This window comes from Rhinolophus sinicus, linkage group LG03 (genome assembly GCF_036562045.2).
Source record: "Rhinolophus sinicus isolate RSC01 linkage group LG03, ASM3656204v1, whole genome shotgun sequence".
NCBI classification, from domain to species: Eukaryota; Metazoa; Chordata; class Mammalia; order Chiroptera; family Rhinolophidae; genus Rhinolophus; species Rhinolophus sinicus.
Genome location: NC_133753.1, coordinates 147559249 through 147580029, shown reverse-complemented (window position 1 = coordinate 147580029; position 20781 = coordinate 147559249). Strand labels below are relative to the sequence as shown.

At 42.1% G+C, this 20781-nt stretch overlaps 1 protein-coding gene across 8 annotated transcripts in view; it reads left to right on the top strand.

Annotated features, from left to right (window-relative positions):
- Window positions 1–20781, top strand: part of RASGRF2 (Ras protein specific guanine nucleotide releasing factor 2) — a 228828-nt gene that overhangs the window by 136516 nt on the left and 71531 nt on the right. For 2 of the 8 annotated variants that reach the window (XM_074328781.1, XM_074328779.1), the window contains exons 14-17: window positions 2231–2479; window positions 3101–3363; window positions 10712–10837; window positions 13391–13480. In XM_074328781.1, the coding sequence (XP_074184882.1) occupies window positions 2231–2479; window positions 3101–3363; window positions 10712–10837; window positions 13391–13480 (728 nt within the window). Of the gene's footprint in view, window positions 1–2230; window positions 2480–3100; window positions 3490–10708; window positions 10838–13390; window positions 13481–20781 lie in introns of all 8 variants that reach the window. The other 6 variants (XM_074328780.1, XM_074328778.1, XM_074328777.1 and 3 more) reach the window with 3 other exon arrangements.

Sequence of the window (20781 nt, the reverse complement as noted above, 5' to 3'; positions counted from 1 at the left end):
CACCCTCAGATAATTCCTTGGCAGGGGTTAGCGGCTCATTTAAAATGCCCTTTCAGGCCCACAAATGAAACACTTCCACCTGCACTAAGCATACTTTGGGCTGGGAAGTTTCCAAGAGCAAGCTAAGAAAGGTATTGATTCCTTTTTATCCAAAAGAAAATAAATATATAATTTACAACCCCTCAAAGTGCTGAAAGGGATAATTAAGGGCCCTCACAACAAGCCAACTGATTCTTAGCAAGCAGTTGCCTCACAGAACATCACTGGCCAAGGAGCATATTCTTTAATCAAGTGGTGAAATCCAGGACTTCATTGATCGCCTTTTCTGAGATGCTGCAGTGAAGAGGAACAAGGGGTCTCAGAAGGGAATGTGCAGGCTGTGGGCAGTCCAAGAGAAGGTGTGCATTTCTATGAGCCCCACTTGGATTCAACCTCTGCTTCCAAGCTTTTCCTCTTAGAAACTTTGCTTCTCTTCTCGCCTTTTTTGCCCTTTTAAAAAATGCTCACCACTGGCTGAGGGCTCTGAATATGACCAAGGATCTTGTGGGCTGCTGTGTGCATCTTCTTCTTAGTTTGCTCATCCGCCTGGAGAGGCTGCTCAGGCGTCGGCTGCGTTGGTCATGTGGAGGAGCCGGCAGTTGGGAGGTTTTACAGAATGAGAACAAATAGAGCATTGCCAGTGGGGGAACTGTTCACAAGAATCTCTGGAAGGGTTTATGACCTATATTTCATCTATTAGTATTTTTTTTAATTGAAGTAAAATTGGTAGATAATACTTATATTAGTTTCAGGAGTGCATTATAATTTGATATTTGTATACGCTACAAAGTGATCACCACCATAAGTCTAGTTACCATCCATTACCATATAATTGACCGCCTTTACTCATTTTACTTTTTTAAAAAAATGAAGACATTTTTAATACTGCAGACCAAAATGAAACCAAAGCATTTTATACAACTTGTGGATTCAACTGTACTCAAAATGGATAGCCTTAAATGCATTAATAAGCCAGGAAGAATGAAATGAATTAAGCATTCGATTCAAGACGTTAGAAAAAGAATGACAAAATCAACTATAGGAAAGTGCAGGAAGGAAATAAGATAAGAACTGACATTAATAAATTAAGATATAGAAAGACCACAGAATTGATGAAGAGGCAGTTCTAGAGGGAAAAATACCTAATAATATAATCTATCGTATAATCTATCAGTTAGTTTAGTCAAGAAAAAAGGGGAAAGCACAAATGCACAAAATTAGAAGTGAGAAAAAGAAATATCTGTGTCTCCCCCTTCCCTCACCCCTCTGTGGGGAGAATGTTACCTATTACTTTTTAAGGGCATTTTTGATACTTTGGTTTAAGAGGATAAGCAAAGCCCCTCCTACATAGGGCTTTTGGTCTCATTTTCCTAATAAAACATGGTTGAATTAGAGAGAGAAGTAAAGGGTAGCAGAATATGCCACCCCAAAATATACCACTTTGGCATATTGTTTTGAGCTGTAGGACCTGAAAAACAGCAAATGTAGGGAGAGACTTTCTCTAAACTCCCCTTATCTGCCTAAAGAAGACCCACCAAAAAGAACTCAGTTGTCATAAATCCCTTCCCAAGGACATTCATCACCCAGGGAGGATTGACCCTTATCGCAGGAGAGGAGACTAGAAGTCGACACCATACCCAAAATGTCACACTATCTATTTAATCACCCATCTATTGTTTTAAGAACCATTTATCTTTTCTAAAAATCATTTACTCTCCCCTAAGAGGCCTATATCTCCCTCTCCTTTCCGGGTTAAGATGATATTTAATCCTGAATTCTAAGCCATCTGGAGGAGTTCCTTATTTCTCCCTGGGTATCTTGCATGTATCCATGTTAATAAATTCATTTGTTTTTCTCTTGCTAATCTATCTTTTGTTATAGAGCTCTCAGCCAAGAACTCAGAAGGGTAGAGGAAAAATTATTGTTCCTCCCCTACAGAAGGAATTCCCAGAGTGAAATGAATTATTATTACCTTCTCTACTATTAATTTTGACCTTCCTAAATAAATTATATGGCATATTTGATATTCCTATAGCTCTGCCTTGTTGTCTGTAACATGTCATATCAACGTCTTTTATCAAATGCAATGGGAGGCCTGCACAGGAATGTGTGTTTACCAAGACTGAAATACTCAGTGACCCAGAGGACGCTGCGTCCTGGTTTTGTCCTCATGTGCCTGCTTTGTGCATAGGTCTGATGCCCGTCTTCATAAAGACGACACTGACATTTGCTTCAGTAAAACACTCAACTCCTGCAAAGTGCCCCAGATCCGTTATGCCAGTGTGGAGCGCCTCTTGGAGCGGCTCACAGACTTGAGGTTTCTTAGTATTGATTTCCTCAACACCTTTCTGCACACCTATCGTATTTTCACGACGGCAGCTGTGGTGCTAGCGAAGCTTTCCGACATATACAAGAGGCCTTTTACCTCCATCCCTGTCAGGTAGGCCTGGGACTTTCCTGTCATGACGGTGTGGCCCTTCTGGTCCCTGGGTTTCCCTTTAGATGAGCAGCTCTGAGGGTATTGCCTTGCTTTTGATCTTACGATGCCTCACCAGTAGAAGGGGTGAGTAGAGGTCACAGATAGTTCCTGAGGGAAGAAGTTGAGAACCCTGAAGTCCCCAAGTGGCCTTTACTTGCTCTGTGAGTATTTGGACACTAAATCTATTGTTTTAGATTTTCCTGTTTTATGTTTTTACAGTTGTGCTTTTCAAACTTTAATATGCGTAAGAATCACCTGGGGTCTTGTTAAACTGCAGGCTATGATTCAGTAGGTCTGGAGTGGAGCCAGAGTTCTGCATTTCTAATAAGCTGCCCAGAGATACCAGTGCTACTGGTCTTTGGAGCACAGTTTCGTAGCAGGGGATTAGACATGGCCTAAAACCTGTCTGTGTTCCTTTGGCAAGTGCGTGGAATACAGATAGCATTGAAATGAAGAAAACCCAGCAAGAGAAGTGTGAAGATATTGTGGCCTTTTAATGTAGGGAGCGTGTTCTCGAATGACATCAGGGGAATCATTTTCACTTGGCTACAATCTGTTAATAGCTTTTGCTCTTATTTTTAGGTCATTGGAATTGTTTTTTGCCACGAGCCAGAACAACAGAGGTGAACATTTGGTGGATGGCAAGACTCCACGCTTGTGTCGCAAATTCTCCTCCCCCCCACCACTGGCTGTGTCCAGAACGTCCTCCCCAGTGAGGGCCAGAAAGCTGTCCTTGACTTCTCCCTTGAATTCAAGGATAGGAGCATTGGACCTGAGCACCTCCCCGGCATCCAGCAGTCCTACCACAACCCACAGCCCTGCTGCGTCCCCACCGCCACACACTGGTAAAGTACCGTTGGATCTTAGCAGAAGCCTTTCTTCTCCAGAACAAAGCCTGGGATCTTTAGAAGAGCATTTAGATAACCCCCGCGTGGATCTGTGTAACAAGCTAAAACGAAGTATTCAAAGAGGTATTATCCACCTGCCACACCCCGTGCTTGTTGGCCACCTGCTTCCCTACCATTCCTTCCGGAACTCTAGTTCCCTTTTTTTACAACTTTCCCACTTCTGCTTGGAAAGTAGAATGAATACAAAGGCTAGAATTCCTGTAGTTCCCTCTAGTCTTTGTGGAAAGGAGAGCAAGGTTAGCTGTCCTAACGTCTTCTGTAGTAAAGGCCAATAGTGTTATCTGAGTGCTACTACTGGAAGGTTCTTCATGGAATTTCATTAAGGCTGGTTGGGTAAAGAACCTGGCATGATACTCTGTGTAGCAGGTTGTGGGCACCCTCATCTCTGAGCTTGGACCTCAGAGCAGCCACCTCCTCCTCCTCCAGCGTCTGCTTTAAGCACCTGTACTCCTTCTAACCTCCCCTGCTAAGGATGAGTAGCCTGTAAGCATTAACATGGCCTCTTCAGTTTAGTTACCAAGGCAACATTCCATATTACAACAGAGATACAGGGAGAAAAATAAAATCTGAGGCATTGTTTATTGTCATGACAGCCAGAATGGTTTTTAAAAGGATACATGAGAATATTTGGCTTCCTGATTAAATTCTTTAATGACTTCCCATCACACTTAAAGTATATTCTCCCTGCCAAGTCCTTCAGAACCCGTGAGACTTGGATGTCGTCTCCCTCTCCAACGCCTGCGCCTGCCATGCTCCCTCATCTACTAGGCTATGGTCACACTGATTTCCTTTTCGGGTCTCAGAAACACCTCAATCATTTCTGCCTCAGGGCTTTTGCACTTATTCTTTCTTCTGCCTGGACAGTCTTTCCCCACATAAGCTCCATGAAATCAGCAGTCTTATCTATCTTGTTCACCTCTGTAACCTCAGTGCCTTGGCCAGTGCCTGGGAGGTAGTAAATTTTTGTTAAATGAATGAATCAAGCAAAACACTGTGAACTAATTGATGGTCCTGTGACACATCATCTTACCTTCCTCAGCTTCGTACAATGTAGGGGTTGCAGGAAGTGACCCTTGTTGGTGTTAGAATCCAGTGTTGCTGTGACAGAAACCAAAAAGGTTTTACAGGCAAATTACCAAACAACTTATTTTTTTCCTGTATAACAGCTGATTTACTTTCCGATAACAAAATAAATAGTGGGCAATTAATCAGACAAAGCATCCAAATTTCAAGGAAGATCACCCAGATGAAAGGCCCCTATTTTTATTCCTGCTTAAAGCTGCTGTGTACTTTCTAGCGCATATCATTTAAATAAGCTTCCTGAGTGAAATACTTAATGGAATTTTAATTGGAGTGGTTGTCATCATCAAAAGTAGCACCCTTTTAAACAAGAAATTCTTTAAATTGACAGGTTAGCAACTAAGGAAGAGGAAAGGAGGAAGATAATTAAAAACTCATTAGAACAACGAGCTTTAGCAGAATCATGATGGGTCCTTCTAGGGAATAATGAGGCAGTGCAGGAGCTAAGTGCATCTGGGGTTCGATCCAGTGCCGGTGCTTGGGCACCTCCACAGAGAGAATAACTTAGGGGGGCTCATCTCAGATCCCTGCTCTGGGACAGGGTGTCCTGGGGAAGACAGGAGTTCCCCAGAATATGGGGAGTTCTTAACCCTCCTTTATTGGATTGTAGTAAATAGGAGAGGAGAAATTTTGGGCTAAGTCTGGATTCTTGTGTTACTTTGAGTTAGGAGAGCATTAGGAAGAAGCATGTTAGTGTCAGACATTCGTGATTGAGGCTTTAGTTTGATTGCCCTCATGGCTGGAATGACAATGCAGTAAAGGTCTGTTCAAGAGTTATTGCATGGCCGTCTTCTCCATGAGGGTTGCTCTGTTACCTATAATGGTACATAAGACTGTGCCCTGACCCCTTGTACCCCAGTTATGTGGAGAAGATAGACACCTCCTCACTGTAAAGGCAGGTGGTACAAGAGGCATAGACAGAAGGCTCTGGAAGGTGAAAAACACAGGAGATCATGGCGGGTTGAGCAAAATCAGGACATGTTATTGACGGAATGGATAAGTTGGTTGGAGATGCGTGAACATAGGAGCAAAACCCCAGTGGTGAAAGCCATTTCTGAGAGCAGGAGACATCATTGGCAAAAACTGATGCTTTTGCCAGTTCTGATGCCATGTGCAGCCCTGCAGAGCAGACCCTCTCACTAGTCTTCCTAGGACTTTCTAGCATCAAGGAAACTTTTAAAACTCGCCTAATGAATCGTTTTTCTTTCCTTCTCCTCCTCCTCTTCCTTTTTCTCTTCCTCCTCCTCCTCCTCCTTTTCTATCTTAATCACTTTTAAGCGTGTACTTCAGTAGTGTTAAGTATATTCACGTTGTGGTGCAACTAATCTCTAGAACTTTTTCATCTTGCAGAATTGAACCTGTGTACCCACTGAACAGCTCCCCATTTCTCTCTCCCCGCCGCCCCTGCCAGCCGCTGGTAACCACCATCTGCTTTCTGTTTCTAGAGTTTGATTACTTTAGATACCTCATATAAATGAAATCACAGAGTATTATCTTTTCGTGGTTGGCTTGTTTCACTTAGCATGATGTCTCAAGGTTCATCCAAGTTGTAGCATGTGCCTGGATTTCCCTCTATTTTAAGGCTGGAATATACAGTGTTCCATTATATATGTGCACTCCATATTTTCTTTCCCCATTCATCCTCTGACAGACATTGGGTTGCTTCTATCACTTGGCTATTGTGAATAATGCCGCAATGAACAGGGGAATGCAAATATCTCTTTGAGATCCTGCTTTCAATTCTTTTAGATAAATATCCATAAGTGAGATGAACACCCAGAAGTGAGATTGTCATATGATAATTCAATTTTTAGTTTTTTAAGAAACCTCCATACTGTTATTCATGGTGGCTGCCCCATTTAAATTCCCACCAACAGTACACAGGTTTCCAGTTTCTCTGCCTCCTTGTCAACACTTATTATTTTCTGTTGTTTGGCTAGTGTCCATCCTAATGGGTGGGCAGTGAGAATCTTTCTTCCTTTTTGTAATTTCCAGAGATTTCATTTTACTTTGGCTAAGTCTTAGTAGTATGGATATTATTATTTTCTTTAACAGAGAAGCAAAAGAAAAATCTGTTTCTTTCTGCATGGTAGTCCAAATACATTTCATGGTTCTAGAGGCCCTCTGTCGAGCTGCCCATTGCCAATCATAATTCATTCTTCCATTTTAATTTGTTACACGCAGATTGTTTCATGTTGGTCACCAGTTTCCCTAGTTCTGATCTTCAGAGCCTAAGCCCAGAGTAAGTGTATAGTGATGGTCCAGAGCCATATCATAGAGCCCGTTTGGCCTGCCATCTAGGATGGAGGTGTGGTCACTGGTAGGAATCAGTAGATTTTTCCCTGGAGCAAATTAAGCTTGAGGAGACCAAGATAAATGAGAAAGAACTGGACCAAGGCCACAAAGACTGGTCAGTGCAGACGCTGGACAGAGGTGGGATCATCGTGGACATAGCTAGCAGTGACTGGAGAGCTTGTCCTGTGGCAGCATCAGTCATTCATGACCAGGGGCCTCAGATGGAGAGAGCACATGAATAACGGTTTGGCAAAAATACGAGGTTCTCTCTCTCTCACATTAGAGAAAAAGCTAAAGTTCGGGGTTTAATGCCTCTGTTTTTTGCTGGATTTCCCCAAAACAAATGATTTGCAGTTAGATTTTCAAAGGTTAGTTTATCCACGTGGTTCATGGGTTAGAAATGTCATCTTGCTGTTCCAGGTCATGGCTACGTGCAGAGCTCCTCTCACTCGGGGTAATGGGGAAGTTCCAAGATTGTGTCCGGGAGGGGCCCCTGGGACTTGATGAAGCACATTAGAGCAAGTCTCCATTCCACAGATGTCAGCACCTCTGCCTTCTGTGTTTCTCAGTCACATCTACCCACTAACATGTCCCACCCCTCTTTCTCATTTTTACTATGACTGTCCCCTCAGCCCTTCTGTTAAATACTTTGTTTTTGGCCACTTCTTTGTGTCTTTATTTCTTTTCCCTTTCTGTAGCTGTCTTCTGACTACTTTTAGTGTATTTACGTCCCATCGTGTTCTTAAAAATATTTAAGGCGGTTGTTGAAATGGACACATGGTAAAACAGGATTAAAAATAAAATAGAGAAGGAAATCAGTCAATGAAAAAAAATTGAGGGAGGCTAAGGATATGGTTAGTGAACAAATGAACATTGTGTGGTCCTCTGCAGTTCCCAGAGTTGCTCCAGTTTTGGTTCTGAATGTAATCAATTACATGATTCATATCGAAACCTAAGATAGATGTGCAGGCACATCTTTCCTTCCTACTAAGACTTGAGAACAATTTATCTGTGGATCCTTGTCAAGGAAACACTGCGGATAGAAAGCTTAGAATTAATACTGGGACCAGGGAGGACCAGGGAGCTCTTTAGCATTTTTTCTGAATAGCTGAAACAAAGGAATCCAGACTTAGTTTTTCTTTTATTTTGCATTGGTATGTGGGCAATTTTGATCGTGCACAGTCTTAGAAAAATCAAGGATGAAACACTTTACTTGGCCATCAGTCTGACAAGTTCAGTGTGTGTGTGTGTGTGTGTGTGTGTGTGTGTGTGTGTGTCCGTCCATCCGTCCATATGTGAGTCCATGCACATGGGCTTGTGTGCGTGTCTGTAGAAGCCAAGAGTACTGCTGTGTTAACTCTGCTGTCTAATACTCGAAAACTCAAATTGGCAAAGAAAAGGGAGACGCTGATCTGTCTTTAATTTGAAAGATGTTTGCATGTGCTTTGCATAATGTTAACACTTGAAACAGTTGGTAAACTTGAATAAGAATCCTGTACCAACAGTTTGTACATTTTCTGCTTTTCACTTCAGGACACAACTCCACTCAACCTCACTGCATAATACCCGCTTTGCCCGTTAGGTCCACACTGAGGCCAGGGGTCTCTCTCGCTGCTGTCCAGCTAGACAGTTTCAGGGTACGTTCTTTGAAAAATGCTAGTAACCCTTGTCCAATTTTATTGTCATTGCAGTTCTAATGCCGGCCTTGCAATATTTCCTGGCAAGAGAACTTCAAATGACATGAAGGAAAAGAAGAAAAACAGGAAATATCCCTCAAAAATGAGTGAGACTATGAACTTATGAGGGAAAAAATAACGCAATTTATTTTCCCCCCAACCTAGTCCCTAGATGTGTTCCAGGCTCACTCAATATTCATCAGTGGCCCCCCCCACCTCGCCTTTATTGCTATCAAGCAGTCCCACCTTCTTATACCCTGCATTCTTCTAAAAAGCACTAGTATCAGCCCAACTCACATCCAGATTCCACCCAATGGTGGAGTCTTAGTAATATGAAACCAATGGCAGAAAAGAAAGGAGAGCCCCAGGGAGGGCGGCCCACTATATTTGGGCCCCTTACCCAATCAGTGTTCACTTGGGCCTTGCTGTGCAGCCTATCCCAAGCATTGCTGCATAGCCCACATCACTAGTGTCTGTTTCTGTGTGCTTAGTTTGAAAATTGCCTGCCTGTGGGCTGAAAGTGCTCCCAATTTTAACATTTGTTTTGAGCCCACATCTGCCCACTCATCCTGCAGGCAAAGCTGTTTTGCATGGAACTTGGTTAAAAGTGAACAAGCCAGAAGGAAATGCTTTTTCCCCCGACCATGCTGGCATAGCCGCGTCTCTTTATAGGTGCCTATTTGCTGACTGTGTTATGCTTAGCTTTCTTTCAGTGGACATTCGGGGCCTGTCCGGCTCTCTCACTGGGAAGTGTTTTGGGTTCAATGTAATTGCTGACTAAATGGTTTTCTCTTTTGCCTCAGAGGAACGAATGGGTGGATCAGACCAAGGACATGTATTTGATATTCTGCTTGTTCTTGCAGAGCAGATGCCTTCCATTACTGAATTTTAAGGGAGTTATTTAGAAAATAATAAAACTAACAGCTAAGCACTGATTTTTCTTTTTTGTCTGTATCCGGCATCATTGCCAGCTTTACTGTAATTATGTCATTCAAGGAAAGATTCCAGCCATTTCCCTTCCCTGGTATTTCTGTATTTCAAAAAGGCAAAATTGTAGCTATATTTCTAAGGGAATAAATTGCATGCAACTGTAAAAATGGCTTTATATAACGTCATTTGGGATTTTATAAAATTTATGGAGTGAAATCTTAATGGAATGGCAAAGAGAGTTGAGTTGAGAGTAGTTCTGCTGACAGGGGTATTGTGAAATTAGTGGAGGTGACACAGTTCTCATTAGTTAATGAAAAGCCCAAGGAAAAAGAAATGGAAGACTCATTGAAAGTTTACGAAATGTTTTTAGGGTTTTTCCTTGAAAGAACACAAACCAAGTTGTAGTTTTACCCAGTTCGTAAGCCAGTGGGAAGGGTATGGAAACATCAATAATAGCCTATGTGTGAGCCTAGAATGACGCGGCTTTTATCCATGGGATGTTAGCTGTAGTGAAGAGACTCAAATGATCTTAAAACCTCCCAACTATTCATTGGGAAGAATTTCCTTTTGCCTCTTGCTGATCGGCAACTCCAGGTCAGGCCTCTCCAACAGAACTTCCTGGGAGGATGGGAATGTTCTATATCTGTGCTGTGCAATGGTGTAGCCCCTAGCCACATGTGGCTACTGAGACTTGAAATGTGGCTAGTGCAAGTGAGGACCTGAAATAGTAATGAAACGTTAGTGGATTTTAATTTAAATGAACATAACCATGTTTGGTTACTGCTACCATTTTGGACAGTGCAGCTCTAGATCCTTAGGAGTCCCCAACCTTCTTGGGTGGGTGGCTACATTGGTAGAGATTCAAACTTCAGTTGGCTTAAGGGGCTACGTAAGCAAAGAAATAGTGAAGACCCATTTTGATCCCAGTCTGATTGATGCTCTAGAAAAGTCCTTCTTCCCCCACTCCAAGAAGGCAGAAACATTCCTGGAGGGCAGGGGACCAGCTCCATATCTCCTGTTGTTTTTAATATCTGCTGATCTGTTGGGCAGGTGGGGCTGCAGAGAGTCAGCCAGTCTCCACCGGGTCAGCAAGACAGGGGTAGAGACGATCTACATGTAGGTTAAGTGTCATTAGTATTCTGTCAGGAGGAGTGACTCGATTTCATAGTAAAGCCCTCTAAAAATGTAGACTAATAGAAGGTGCTTATAATCTATAATGCACTTTTGTGTTTCCATGCATGATACTGACAAGAAGTTCTTGAATTCATGGCCTGGTTGTTAACATTCACGATGTTTTAAAGCAGCAGTCCTAGAATCTACAGCAGTGGACCGAGCAGGAGTGGAAAGCTCCCCTGCGGCCGACGCCACAGAACTGTCACCTTGTAGATCACCCTCAACTCCTCGGCACCTCCGCTACCGCCAGCCCGGAGGTAAGAGCTCAGGAAGGGACTCAGAAATATAAAAACAAAAGATGATTTCTAGCTTCTGAATCTTTTGTTTGCCTTACTGTTTCACTCCCAAAATATGTTTTTAGTCTCAGTTAGGAAAATAAGTTTGAAGCAAATAATGTTTCGAGACGACCAAGTAGTGGAAAAATAAATGATTAGAAAATATGCCATTAGTATCACCAGTATTTATTTGACCCCATTATTACATTGCACTTTGTGTGGCGTGAGGTGAATCAGGAGGCCTGTACTAGTTGGTTGCCCGTTGAAGAATCTGGTGCTTGTTTTACCAGAATGTTCCCAAATTTTGATACCTTACCATGAATCCCAGGGTGGTCTGTATTAAATAGGCTTATCTGGGACACCACAATTTTGGGGTAACCATATTAAGAACATTATTTCATGTGATATATGATTCAGTTGCATGGGACCCCAATCTTTATTACTGCTAGTGGCAAAAACTGGTATACTGTCTATAGTTATAAAATTATAAAGTACTACCCCATAATTTGTTTGGGGACATATCAAGTGTCCTCTAATTGGAGAAACAAACGATAGAAATCTTCTATCTCCCCATTTTTCCATTGTTCAAATAAATATATCCAAATAGCAGTTGTTTTTGAAATGTTTCCTTTTTTCTCCTAAGACCAATTATTTCAAGTTGGAAGGGAAAAAAATATACAATTATGAAACAAGATTCACCCCAAGTAACCGAAGTAAAATGTAAAGACATTTTTTTGGCTTTATTACTTATGCTTCAAGTAGTACAGTTCAGCAAAAGATAGAGTGCTTGGCTCTAGGTAGTCATTGTATTTGTAGCCTTTGCCACGTGGTAGAAGCCTTTGTCATTGCCATCAGCTCCAAGATCAGCTAGCCTGGGTCAGGCTCTTGTCAAATTGACCCTGTTAACCCTTGGGGAATGGACTGATTTTAGGCTCCTGGTCTATTATGGGTCACCTTGACATCTGGGTGGTTTTGATAAATGAAATGACAAACTAGACTTTCCTGGTTTGTCATAAGACTACTGTGGACTAAGCCAAATATCTTTGCTATTCTTAGAACCTTTAGAGTTACTTCCCTGACCATCGCCCATGGGACAGACCCCCTTCAATTCATTGTAACTTGGAAGAGTTTGGGTCCAAAGCCCATGGAAGCAAAACTCTACCAAGGCAAGAGTTAAATGCTGTTCACTTGGCTATCATTATTATTATTAGGGCTCTGTTTTATGGTCTCTTTTCGTATATTTATATTCACATATAAACTTTTTAATTTATATGAGCATTTTTTGCAAAGCCTCATCCTGTTTGTGGATGAACAAAGTCTTTTGTTTCTGCCCTGATACGACTAAATCATACAGACACAGGAACATAGGAAGGCAGCTGAAATCTGTGATAATATGGAAGATCCAAATGGGGGCGCTATCACACACTTTCTCACTGTGTAGCTGAAATGTTGTGTGTTCGTCTATCTACTTGCCACCTTGTTGCATAAATGTTTTAAGGCTACTGCTGAGGAGAGGGTAGAACTGTTTTGTGCTTTTGTGCCGTGGGCATGTTAACCAGATCTTTGCTTCCCCTTTATTCGTTTAAGTATCACTATATAACTTAGGGGCAAGCTAATAAAAGCCCTTCCAGTCGCAATCACAGTGAACTATTTTCACTAAAAACCTGAGTCAGGAAAAACAGTGACATTGGCATCAATAATATCAAATGCTGTGTGTAAAATGCCTGAGGAGTGAGAGGGACTGCAAAAAGGTGCTGAGCACTTTTTAAAAAAAATTTTATTTTAGAATGCAGTCCTACTTTTAAAGGTATTTTGAGAAGAAAATTCTATCGGCAACTTGAAGTAGAAAATTTTTAAAAATTATTTTCATATTGAGATATAATTCACGTACCATCAAGTTCACACTTTTAAAGTATACAGTTCAGTGGTTTTTGATATATTCACAAGGTTGGACAGCCATAACCACTATCTTATTTCAGAACATTTTCATGCCCCCTCCCAAAAAAAAAACCTTGGTACCCATTACCACTGCCTATTTTTTCCCCTAGCCCCTGGCAACCACTAATCTATTTTCTGTCTCTACGGATTTGCCTATTCTGCACATTTAATATAAATGGAATCAGGCAATATGTGACCTTTTGTAACTGTCACTTAGCATGGGTTTTCAAGGTTCATTCATGTTGTAGTGTGTATCTACTTCATTCCTTTTTGTGGCTAAATAATATTCCCTGTATGGATGTGCCACATTTGGTTTAGCCATTCATCAGTTGATGGACATTTGGGTTTTTTTCTCCTTTACGCTGTTCTGGGTAGTCATGTATATGTTTTTGTGTGGATATATGTTTTAATTTCTCTTGGGTATGTATCTAGAGTGGGCTTGCTGATATAGAATTTTGTTATTTGCCTATTAGCAAGAAAAATACAGAGCAGTTAGCCCAACCCTTCATCCAGTGCAGGAATGAAAATGAGAATTTTCATTACAGAATATTATCCATCTGCCTCACCACGCCATTTCCACTCTTTTTATGTAACCAGGACAGGCAGCTGACAGCTCCCACTGCTCCGTTTCGCCTGCTTCTGCTTTTGCAATTGCCACAGCTGCAGCAGGACACGGGAGTCCGCCAGGTGAGTGGGGGCCAGCAACTAAATACAGACACATGGCAACTTATATTAAATCAGTGGTCCTTAACCCGCCAGTGTCCTGATATACACTGGGTAGCTTATTAAGAATGCAGATTCCCTGCTTGGAATAACCCTGTATGGTGCCAGACGGTTACTAGACTTACTGGGGTGATCACTTTGTAAGGTATATAGATGTCTAAATACTATGTCGTACACCTGAAACTTATATCATATTGTTTGTCAACTATAATTGAAAGCTAAAAAAAGAATGCAGATTCCCAGCTTTCATTCTAAGCCAGTCTGGGGTAAGACTGTCATTTAAATAAACACCTTGAGGTGAGTCTCACACAGGTGGTGTGCGGGTAACACTTTTGAGAACATATGTATCGGAGAAGGATGTGTTGTTCCTCCCATGGTGTTTTATGGGGTTCTGTAACCTTTTTAGCTACGTTACTAAGAACACACATTTCCCTTTTAATTGAGTATAATGCTAAAAGCATATGCAGGGTGGGAGGGAAAGCTTGTGAAAGGGAGAAGGAGGAGGGAACTATTGCTTTAGCTGACTCATAATTTATTTCCTTCCAGTAGCTCCACGGTGCTTTCTGAGTTGCTGTCAGGTTCAGGGAAAAGAAGAAGTTCTTAAAAGCGCAGTATTTTAATAGATGAACATCATATTCATTGTCTGTCCTCTTCAGTCACATGCAAGGAGGACATTATGTCCAAATAAATCTGTATGTGGTTTCAACAGCCTTGTTGCTGTGAATGTCTTCACCTAAACTAACGCTATGGGTATGGACCATCATCCTTCTAGAACCAGGAGTGATGGTGTAGTTTTGTTAACTAGCCATTGTTCACCTACCACAAAGGAGTCAATTTCCAGCAATAGTAGCTAGTAGCTACTATCTGTGTGAATTCTTTCTACACTGAAGTAAGAACAAAGAGAGATGCCCTATGGTGAACATGAACTACCATAGCAATTATATGTAGTCCATCTGAATGGAAGTATTTGCAGATTGATCATATCCCACTTCTTCAGATTTTTGCCACACCCACTGCATTTGATGTGGTCTGGCATATCGGGATGTTTTCTGCCCCAAATAGTCCCAAAATCTTACCCCCAAAGTCCCATCCGCATAACACAAAACAGCCTGTAGTGGTAATAATGCTGATTTTTCATCAATCCAGTTAACTTCTATTATTGACTATATTCTATAATAATGAACATTTCTTTGGTGAAAAATAAAGGACTCTTTACTGTGCTTTCAGCAAAGTTGGTTATCTGTGATTTGCTAAGACCTTCTCCTGTCTTTCATTCTCGCAAGCTAGTTTATCTTTGGAAAAAGTGAAGTACAGAGCTTCCTCACAGGTTTCATAATTTAGATGTGATTTATAGCTTCTAGTTTAATTCAGGATGAGCCCAGTTCCCTATTTGCTGGAGGGGAAGGTCTTTTTGTTTTTTCACCAGAGATTGCAGCAAAGTTCTGATGAGCTTTAGGGAATGGCGTTTTGACTTTGGCTTGTCCTGGCATCATGGACCAGAAGATAAAGCAATCAAACAGCCAAGTCTTCTTCACCATCTGAACATGCTGCTTCTGCTGCCTTTCTTCCTGCGTCGTTCCTGCAGCTGAAATAGCTTAGGAAGAACGCTCTCTTCAATGAGTGGCTGAGGAGGAGCAGACAGCTGACTGACCCCTGCCAGTGTTGCTAGGTGCAGGGTAGCCTGCTCCTGTTCTTTTACTAAAGTGCTGTTGATGTTGCCTATAGTGTGGTCTGGAGCCACATGATTCAATTTTAGAAATAAAGGAAATAAAGGACTGGGTTTGGCAGTGTCTATGGTTCTGCTATAAAGGCAGCAAGTTGCATATGAGTCCGTTTCAGTGGCAAATGATGGTTAAAAAGGAGGGGATCTCTTTTGGAGGGGAGAGCAGCATGTCCCTCGGGCTTAGCCACTCAGTGGAGCTGGCCCTGTGGGGGTTCCATTTGTCTGGGAGAACTCGGCAGGAGAACTGGGGTTCCTAGGTTGCTGAGGAAGGTGGACTCGGAGCAGAAACAGGAAAGTGTTAAGGTGGTGTGGACTTACAGGCTAGTCAGGGAGAGGATGTGCTGCCCCAGGAAGGGCTACATGGACAGGTGTTCAAAGGAGAGGAGTGCTGGCTAATGGGAAACTCCCAAACTGGACTTGGCATCTACATTCTGAATCAGAGGAGTCACTGACCTGAGTGCACCCTAGAGCCTGAAGAGTTGTGAAGGTGAGCAGGAGGGAAGGTTGTGTAAACAAGTGAACATCATGCTTCCTTCAGTCTTTGCAGGCCTCCTGTCTGCTTGTATGGGCCCACCTGGTGGTGCAGCTATGCCGTGTCCTGGCCCGTAGCGGGAAACAAGGTACCACCTGGCCACGCCATGCGGTCCGCAAAGGGGTTTCCATATTTCAGGCTCCTCTTCAGGGTTTCTCCTGCTTTAATCCTCTCCCATCTCCTTCCTCTACCTCTACCTCCATCAAATACCACAGGAATCTGGCTCCTCTGGGTTAGAATTGTCAATTAGTGATTGTGCTTTGAAATCTTCACTCCAGGCATTTGCGTGTTAAGCCATTTCTCTTTAATTATTGTTTGGAAGGTTTTCTTACTGTATTAAAAGGACTTTCAAATTTAATAAGAGGGTGGACAGAAATTTTTCTTTGCAAAGAGGGCAGACACGATGTTCATGGCTATCCGTGAAGGCAGATTTTATTTGTGGAAGGTGACCTGGAATCTCCACAGGGTCTCCAGGCCTGCTTTGGGGGTCGTGCCTAATTTTTACACACACTAGAAAAGCCTGAGTTTTTATTCCCTGGTTTCTTTCAGGACCTAGAGCCTGACCTTTCTCAAGGTGGATGAGTCTCTTCCTTCCATATCATGCCCCCTTTGCTTGTAGACCAACAATAGTACCTCTGTTGGCAAGGAAGGGAAGCCTGATTCTGTGCTTACGACTGCAACCCTAAACCACTTCTTGTTAGTGTCACATGATAAAGGTTCAACAGATTATTTAGTGTTTGCCTTGTGATTGGCAGCCAAGTTACATTGGTCCCGCTTATAGATGGATCCAGAATTTGTGGGGTCTAACTCTTACACAGTTTGCCACAAGGAAAAGAATATAAAATTACAAATATAAGCATTTAGGGCACCTTCCAGGGCTTTGGAAGGGACCCACACATGTTGAGAGGCCACGAAGCTTAAGCCTCATCGGCTTCCTGGTAAATCTGCCTAATAGTCCCGTCCAGACCATTGTTGGAGTCACAGCAGCTATAGGACATTTTGTTTGTTGGGGAGTGGGGCCAGAGGTGGACCAATGACCATCCATCAGTAACATAAGTGCCCTTTTCTGTGGTGGGAGCTTTAACTTTATACTAGATGAAGATAAAGGGTAATTGATGGGGCCTTGTGTGCCCCACACTGATTGCAGTGTATTTTTCAAGCACCTGCTCAAATTTGGGAGCTCTGTACTAAAGCAGAAATTAAAATGTGTGCATTTCAGACGGCTGCTGATACAGGGAATCTGCAGGTGCAGTTTGGATATAGTTATGATATGAATAGATATGCAAATCCAATGAATACACACATCAGGGCACATCATGGCGCTTACTATACACCTGAAGCTCTAGAATTAATGATAGAGTTTATGAAATGATCTAAAATGAAATATGAACGTGTGAGGTGGGTTATTTTTACGAGAGCAGGAATTGTGGCAGTGGAGGTATGACAAGTAACTCTTGATTATCTGTGCGCAGATTATGTGTTTCACCATTTTTTGCAAGGCAAAGGAAATTAACAAAGTAGAGGCATGGTTGAATGCACTTACAGGAAAATTAATGGCACAGTTACAATTGTTTAGAGAAATAGTGAGTTCTTTACTGGTGATTACTTGGGACTTGTAAAGTAGATAATTCATAATCTGTTTCCTCTTCTCGCAAACCACTCAGACTTGTGTAGTCAATAGTAGATCTGAGCTTGGTGTGGATTGGGTTTGAACCTGTTTTTAGAAATACTGATACCAGTCCCACCCCCAGCGATTGTGACTTGGTTAGTCTGAGTACAGCTGGACATCAGGATTTTTTAAAGTCCCCCCAGGTGATAGTTAAAGTGGAGCCACAGTGGGAAACCACTGCACCAGATGAAGGAAGTAGGTATGTTTGTTCCTTCTCAGGTTGTAGAATTCCCAATTTATTTCACTGAAGCCCTGACCTCAGTAGACTGTTAATTTCTCCTTAAGTAAGGAAGTAATTTCTCCTTGGGTAAGTCTCAGACAGTCTCTCCCTCCCCCCCTTTACCTCCCCCCATTGACCTTTGTTATGGAGAAAAAGGCTCTGGGCATATTTCACACTGATGCTTTTCCTTTTCCCTGCAAGAGCCATGAGGAGATCTTTCTGTACTCTTTACTGGAGAACCTAGTGTGGTTCCTGGAGATAAAGCTCATAAAAAGCGCAGGGGCTTTCTAAAGAGTGTGGTCCTCAGCAGTTTCTCACTCTCACACTAGGCCACATTCAGCCTCCAGCAGTTTTTCAAGATGACCATTCAAGTGTTGCTACCAGTTTCTGGCTGCAGCAACTTCTGTACTTGGTGAGCAGGTCTTAGCTGTGTCTCTCTGGATGTACCTGTCTCTCCAGACTAGGGCATGGCTATTTGCCTTGCAACTGCAATGTTTTCGTGTTCGGGAAAAGCCATTGATTTTCAGTTTGTCCACCTTTTTCTTATTGTAAGGACAGATGTGTCAACTTCCAACTTCTATACATGTTGGAGCTGAAACTGAAATTCTCAGTTGGTGGGATTTTTATAGCGATTCTATTGATTCTGCAGGTCAATTTGGGGAGAATTGCCAATCTTAACAATATTCAGTCTTTCAGACTATGAACTTGCAATGTCTCTTGATTTCTTTACATCGGTTCTCATTTCTGTCAGCAATATTTTATGTTTTTCAGCATGTAGGTCTTACATTTGTTTTGTTGCATTTAGCGCTATGCTTCTGACTTTTGTTTATTAGTTTCTTTTCCTACTGCTGGTATCCTAGTTTGGGACATATTTTCTGTTGTTTTTTTCCAAAGTATATATAAAAAAACATTTTTTTCATTATTTCATCAAAAGCTAGTTGAAGTTTTGGGGGAAGGATATATCTAATTTAGATTTTAAAATAGAAACATTATCACTATTATTAATGAAAAATAAAGAGCTTTGGCAAATCGAATTTAAATTAACAATAATTTCACACACACACACACACACACACACACACACACACACACAGAGCCTGGAATTAGAATTTGGGAATGGAAAAGTTCCATGTGTAACTGGTACGAGCCCATGAAGCAGTTAGGAATGCTCTTGTCAGGTGGTCATTGCCTTCTCTTCTGGGAAGATGCCTGACAGCAAGCTAGGTGGCCTGGAGCACTTCCTTTGCTCATCATGTCTTTGACACAGCTTCCAAGCAGACCCAGATCCTGTTCCAGCTGTCTCGGGTGCCCCCTTTTCTGACTGTGTTACACTGCCACGTTCTCTTACTGTGTGCTGCCCTTTCCTGGGCTCCACACAGACTATTCTTTTCTACTTCAGTTACCTGCTTGGCCCTGAAATGGGTGAACCTAATGCAATCAAGTAGCAATTAACCAGTGATTCCATGGGTAACTGGGACAGCCTCTGCTCAGCTTCCCCTGGTGTTTTGCCATGACAGAATACGGATTAGGGCTATTAGCTTTGTTTTCTTTCTTTCTTTTCGTTTTTAAAGGACAGTTCAGGAACCCGGATATTTGTGTGCAATCTCCTATTTTTCAATGTTGGAAGTGAATACATACTCTTTAAAAATTACTGTCCAAACCAACAAAATACTTCCATGGGCTGCATTTGGCTGTGAACCACCAGTATGTGATCTTAGATTTACTGCAATGACTTACAGCTGAGTGTAGGTTCACACAGATAAGATTTCCTGAGATGGGCCTACATTTTAGCAATGCACTCCTGAATGTTCTCATGTCCCCACTCCCACTATTTCCAATTCCTTTGGCTGGGCTGCTTTATGAGAAGTCCATCTCTTCCCATTCACTGTGGCTTGACCACTTTTGCTTTCACAGGATAATATTAGATCTAGAGGATGCCTCATTGTCCCTCCCTTACCGTGGAAGGGGTGGTGGGGACCATCTTTCTCTATCTTATTTTATAGATTCTGAAGCAAGTATGAGACCCAGAGTGAGTGGTGGAGGGCCTTGCCCAGGTTCTGGGAATGAGGCTCAGATCTGTCCACTGCCAAATTGCTGTTTTCTATGCCCTAATACTGCCTCTAATGCCACATTTACTTCAAAAAGAACAAGATCTTGGGAAACTTGAATTATTTAATTTTCTTACTGACTCTTGATCCTGTCTTCATCTGCAGCATGCTCATTTCTGTCCATCTTCTTCCCACTTTTATGTCCACCCAGCATTCACTTCACAGATATAGCAGCATGGTAACTTCAGAAGATGAGCCCTGGTGAAATTAGTAATCTGTGGGTAGATTCTTACTTGGGAAGCAGTTGGCACTGAGGGATTTGTGGTTTCTTTCACAGGATTGCAGAAACTAGGGCCTTAGTACAATGATATAATCTGGTCAGAGAAAGCATTTATCCAGAGAAAGCAATTGAGAATTGGATTAAATTTGCAGCAAGATAGTTATTGATTACCATGAATTAAGTTAATGTCACATCTGTACCCTGCTGTCTGTAGTCTCTTTCAGGATTTGTGAGGACAGTCAGCTCTGTTTAAATAGCTTATCTAGTTATTGAATAAACTTATAAGAAAGGCGCAGAATATTGGCTTTTTCCAATGTCTATCTTACAAGCTAAAATTGCAATCTCTGGCAGGAATCACAAGTTGATTTTCTATTTCAAACTCAGAAGGTGAATGTCATGTAGATATTTTCTTGCAGTGATTCTCAGTGGGGTCTGGGAAGGGTGGAATGAGAATAGCCAGGGACTTCAAAACACATGGTTCCTCCTGGGGATTCTGAGCCGTTTCCTCCCAGAGGCAGGCACTCCAAGAAAGAGAGATGTTATTGATGGAAGTATGCCATACATGTGAATGGTGTGAAGACAGAAATAAGGCTAAGAATCAGTGTTCTGCTCTCTGCCAGCCTTGGAAAGACTGCTCACTTTTTCTAATTCGTCCTCTCTTTCCTGGTTAGTCAGGGGATAGCAGGAAACTGGCTGACTATTTCACCCACCTTAGCAATGGCATTCAGCAGTCAAAGGTCAAAATGTTGGCTGCACGTAGTGTTTCTTGTATGGGCCATCTTTTCATTTTCTG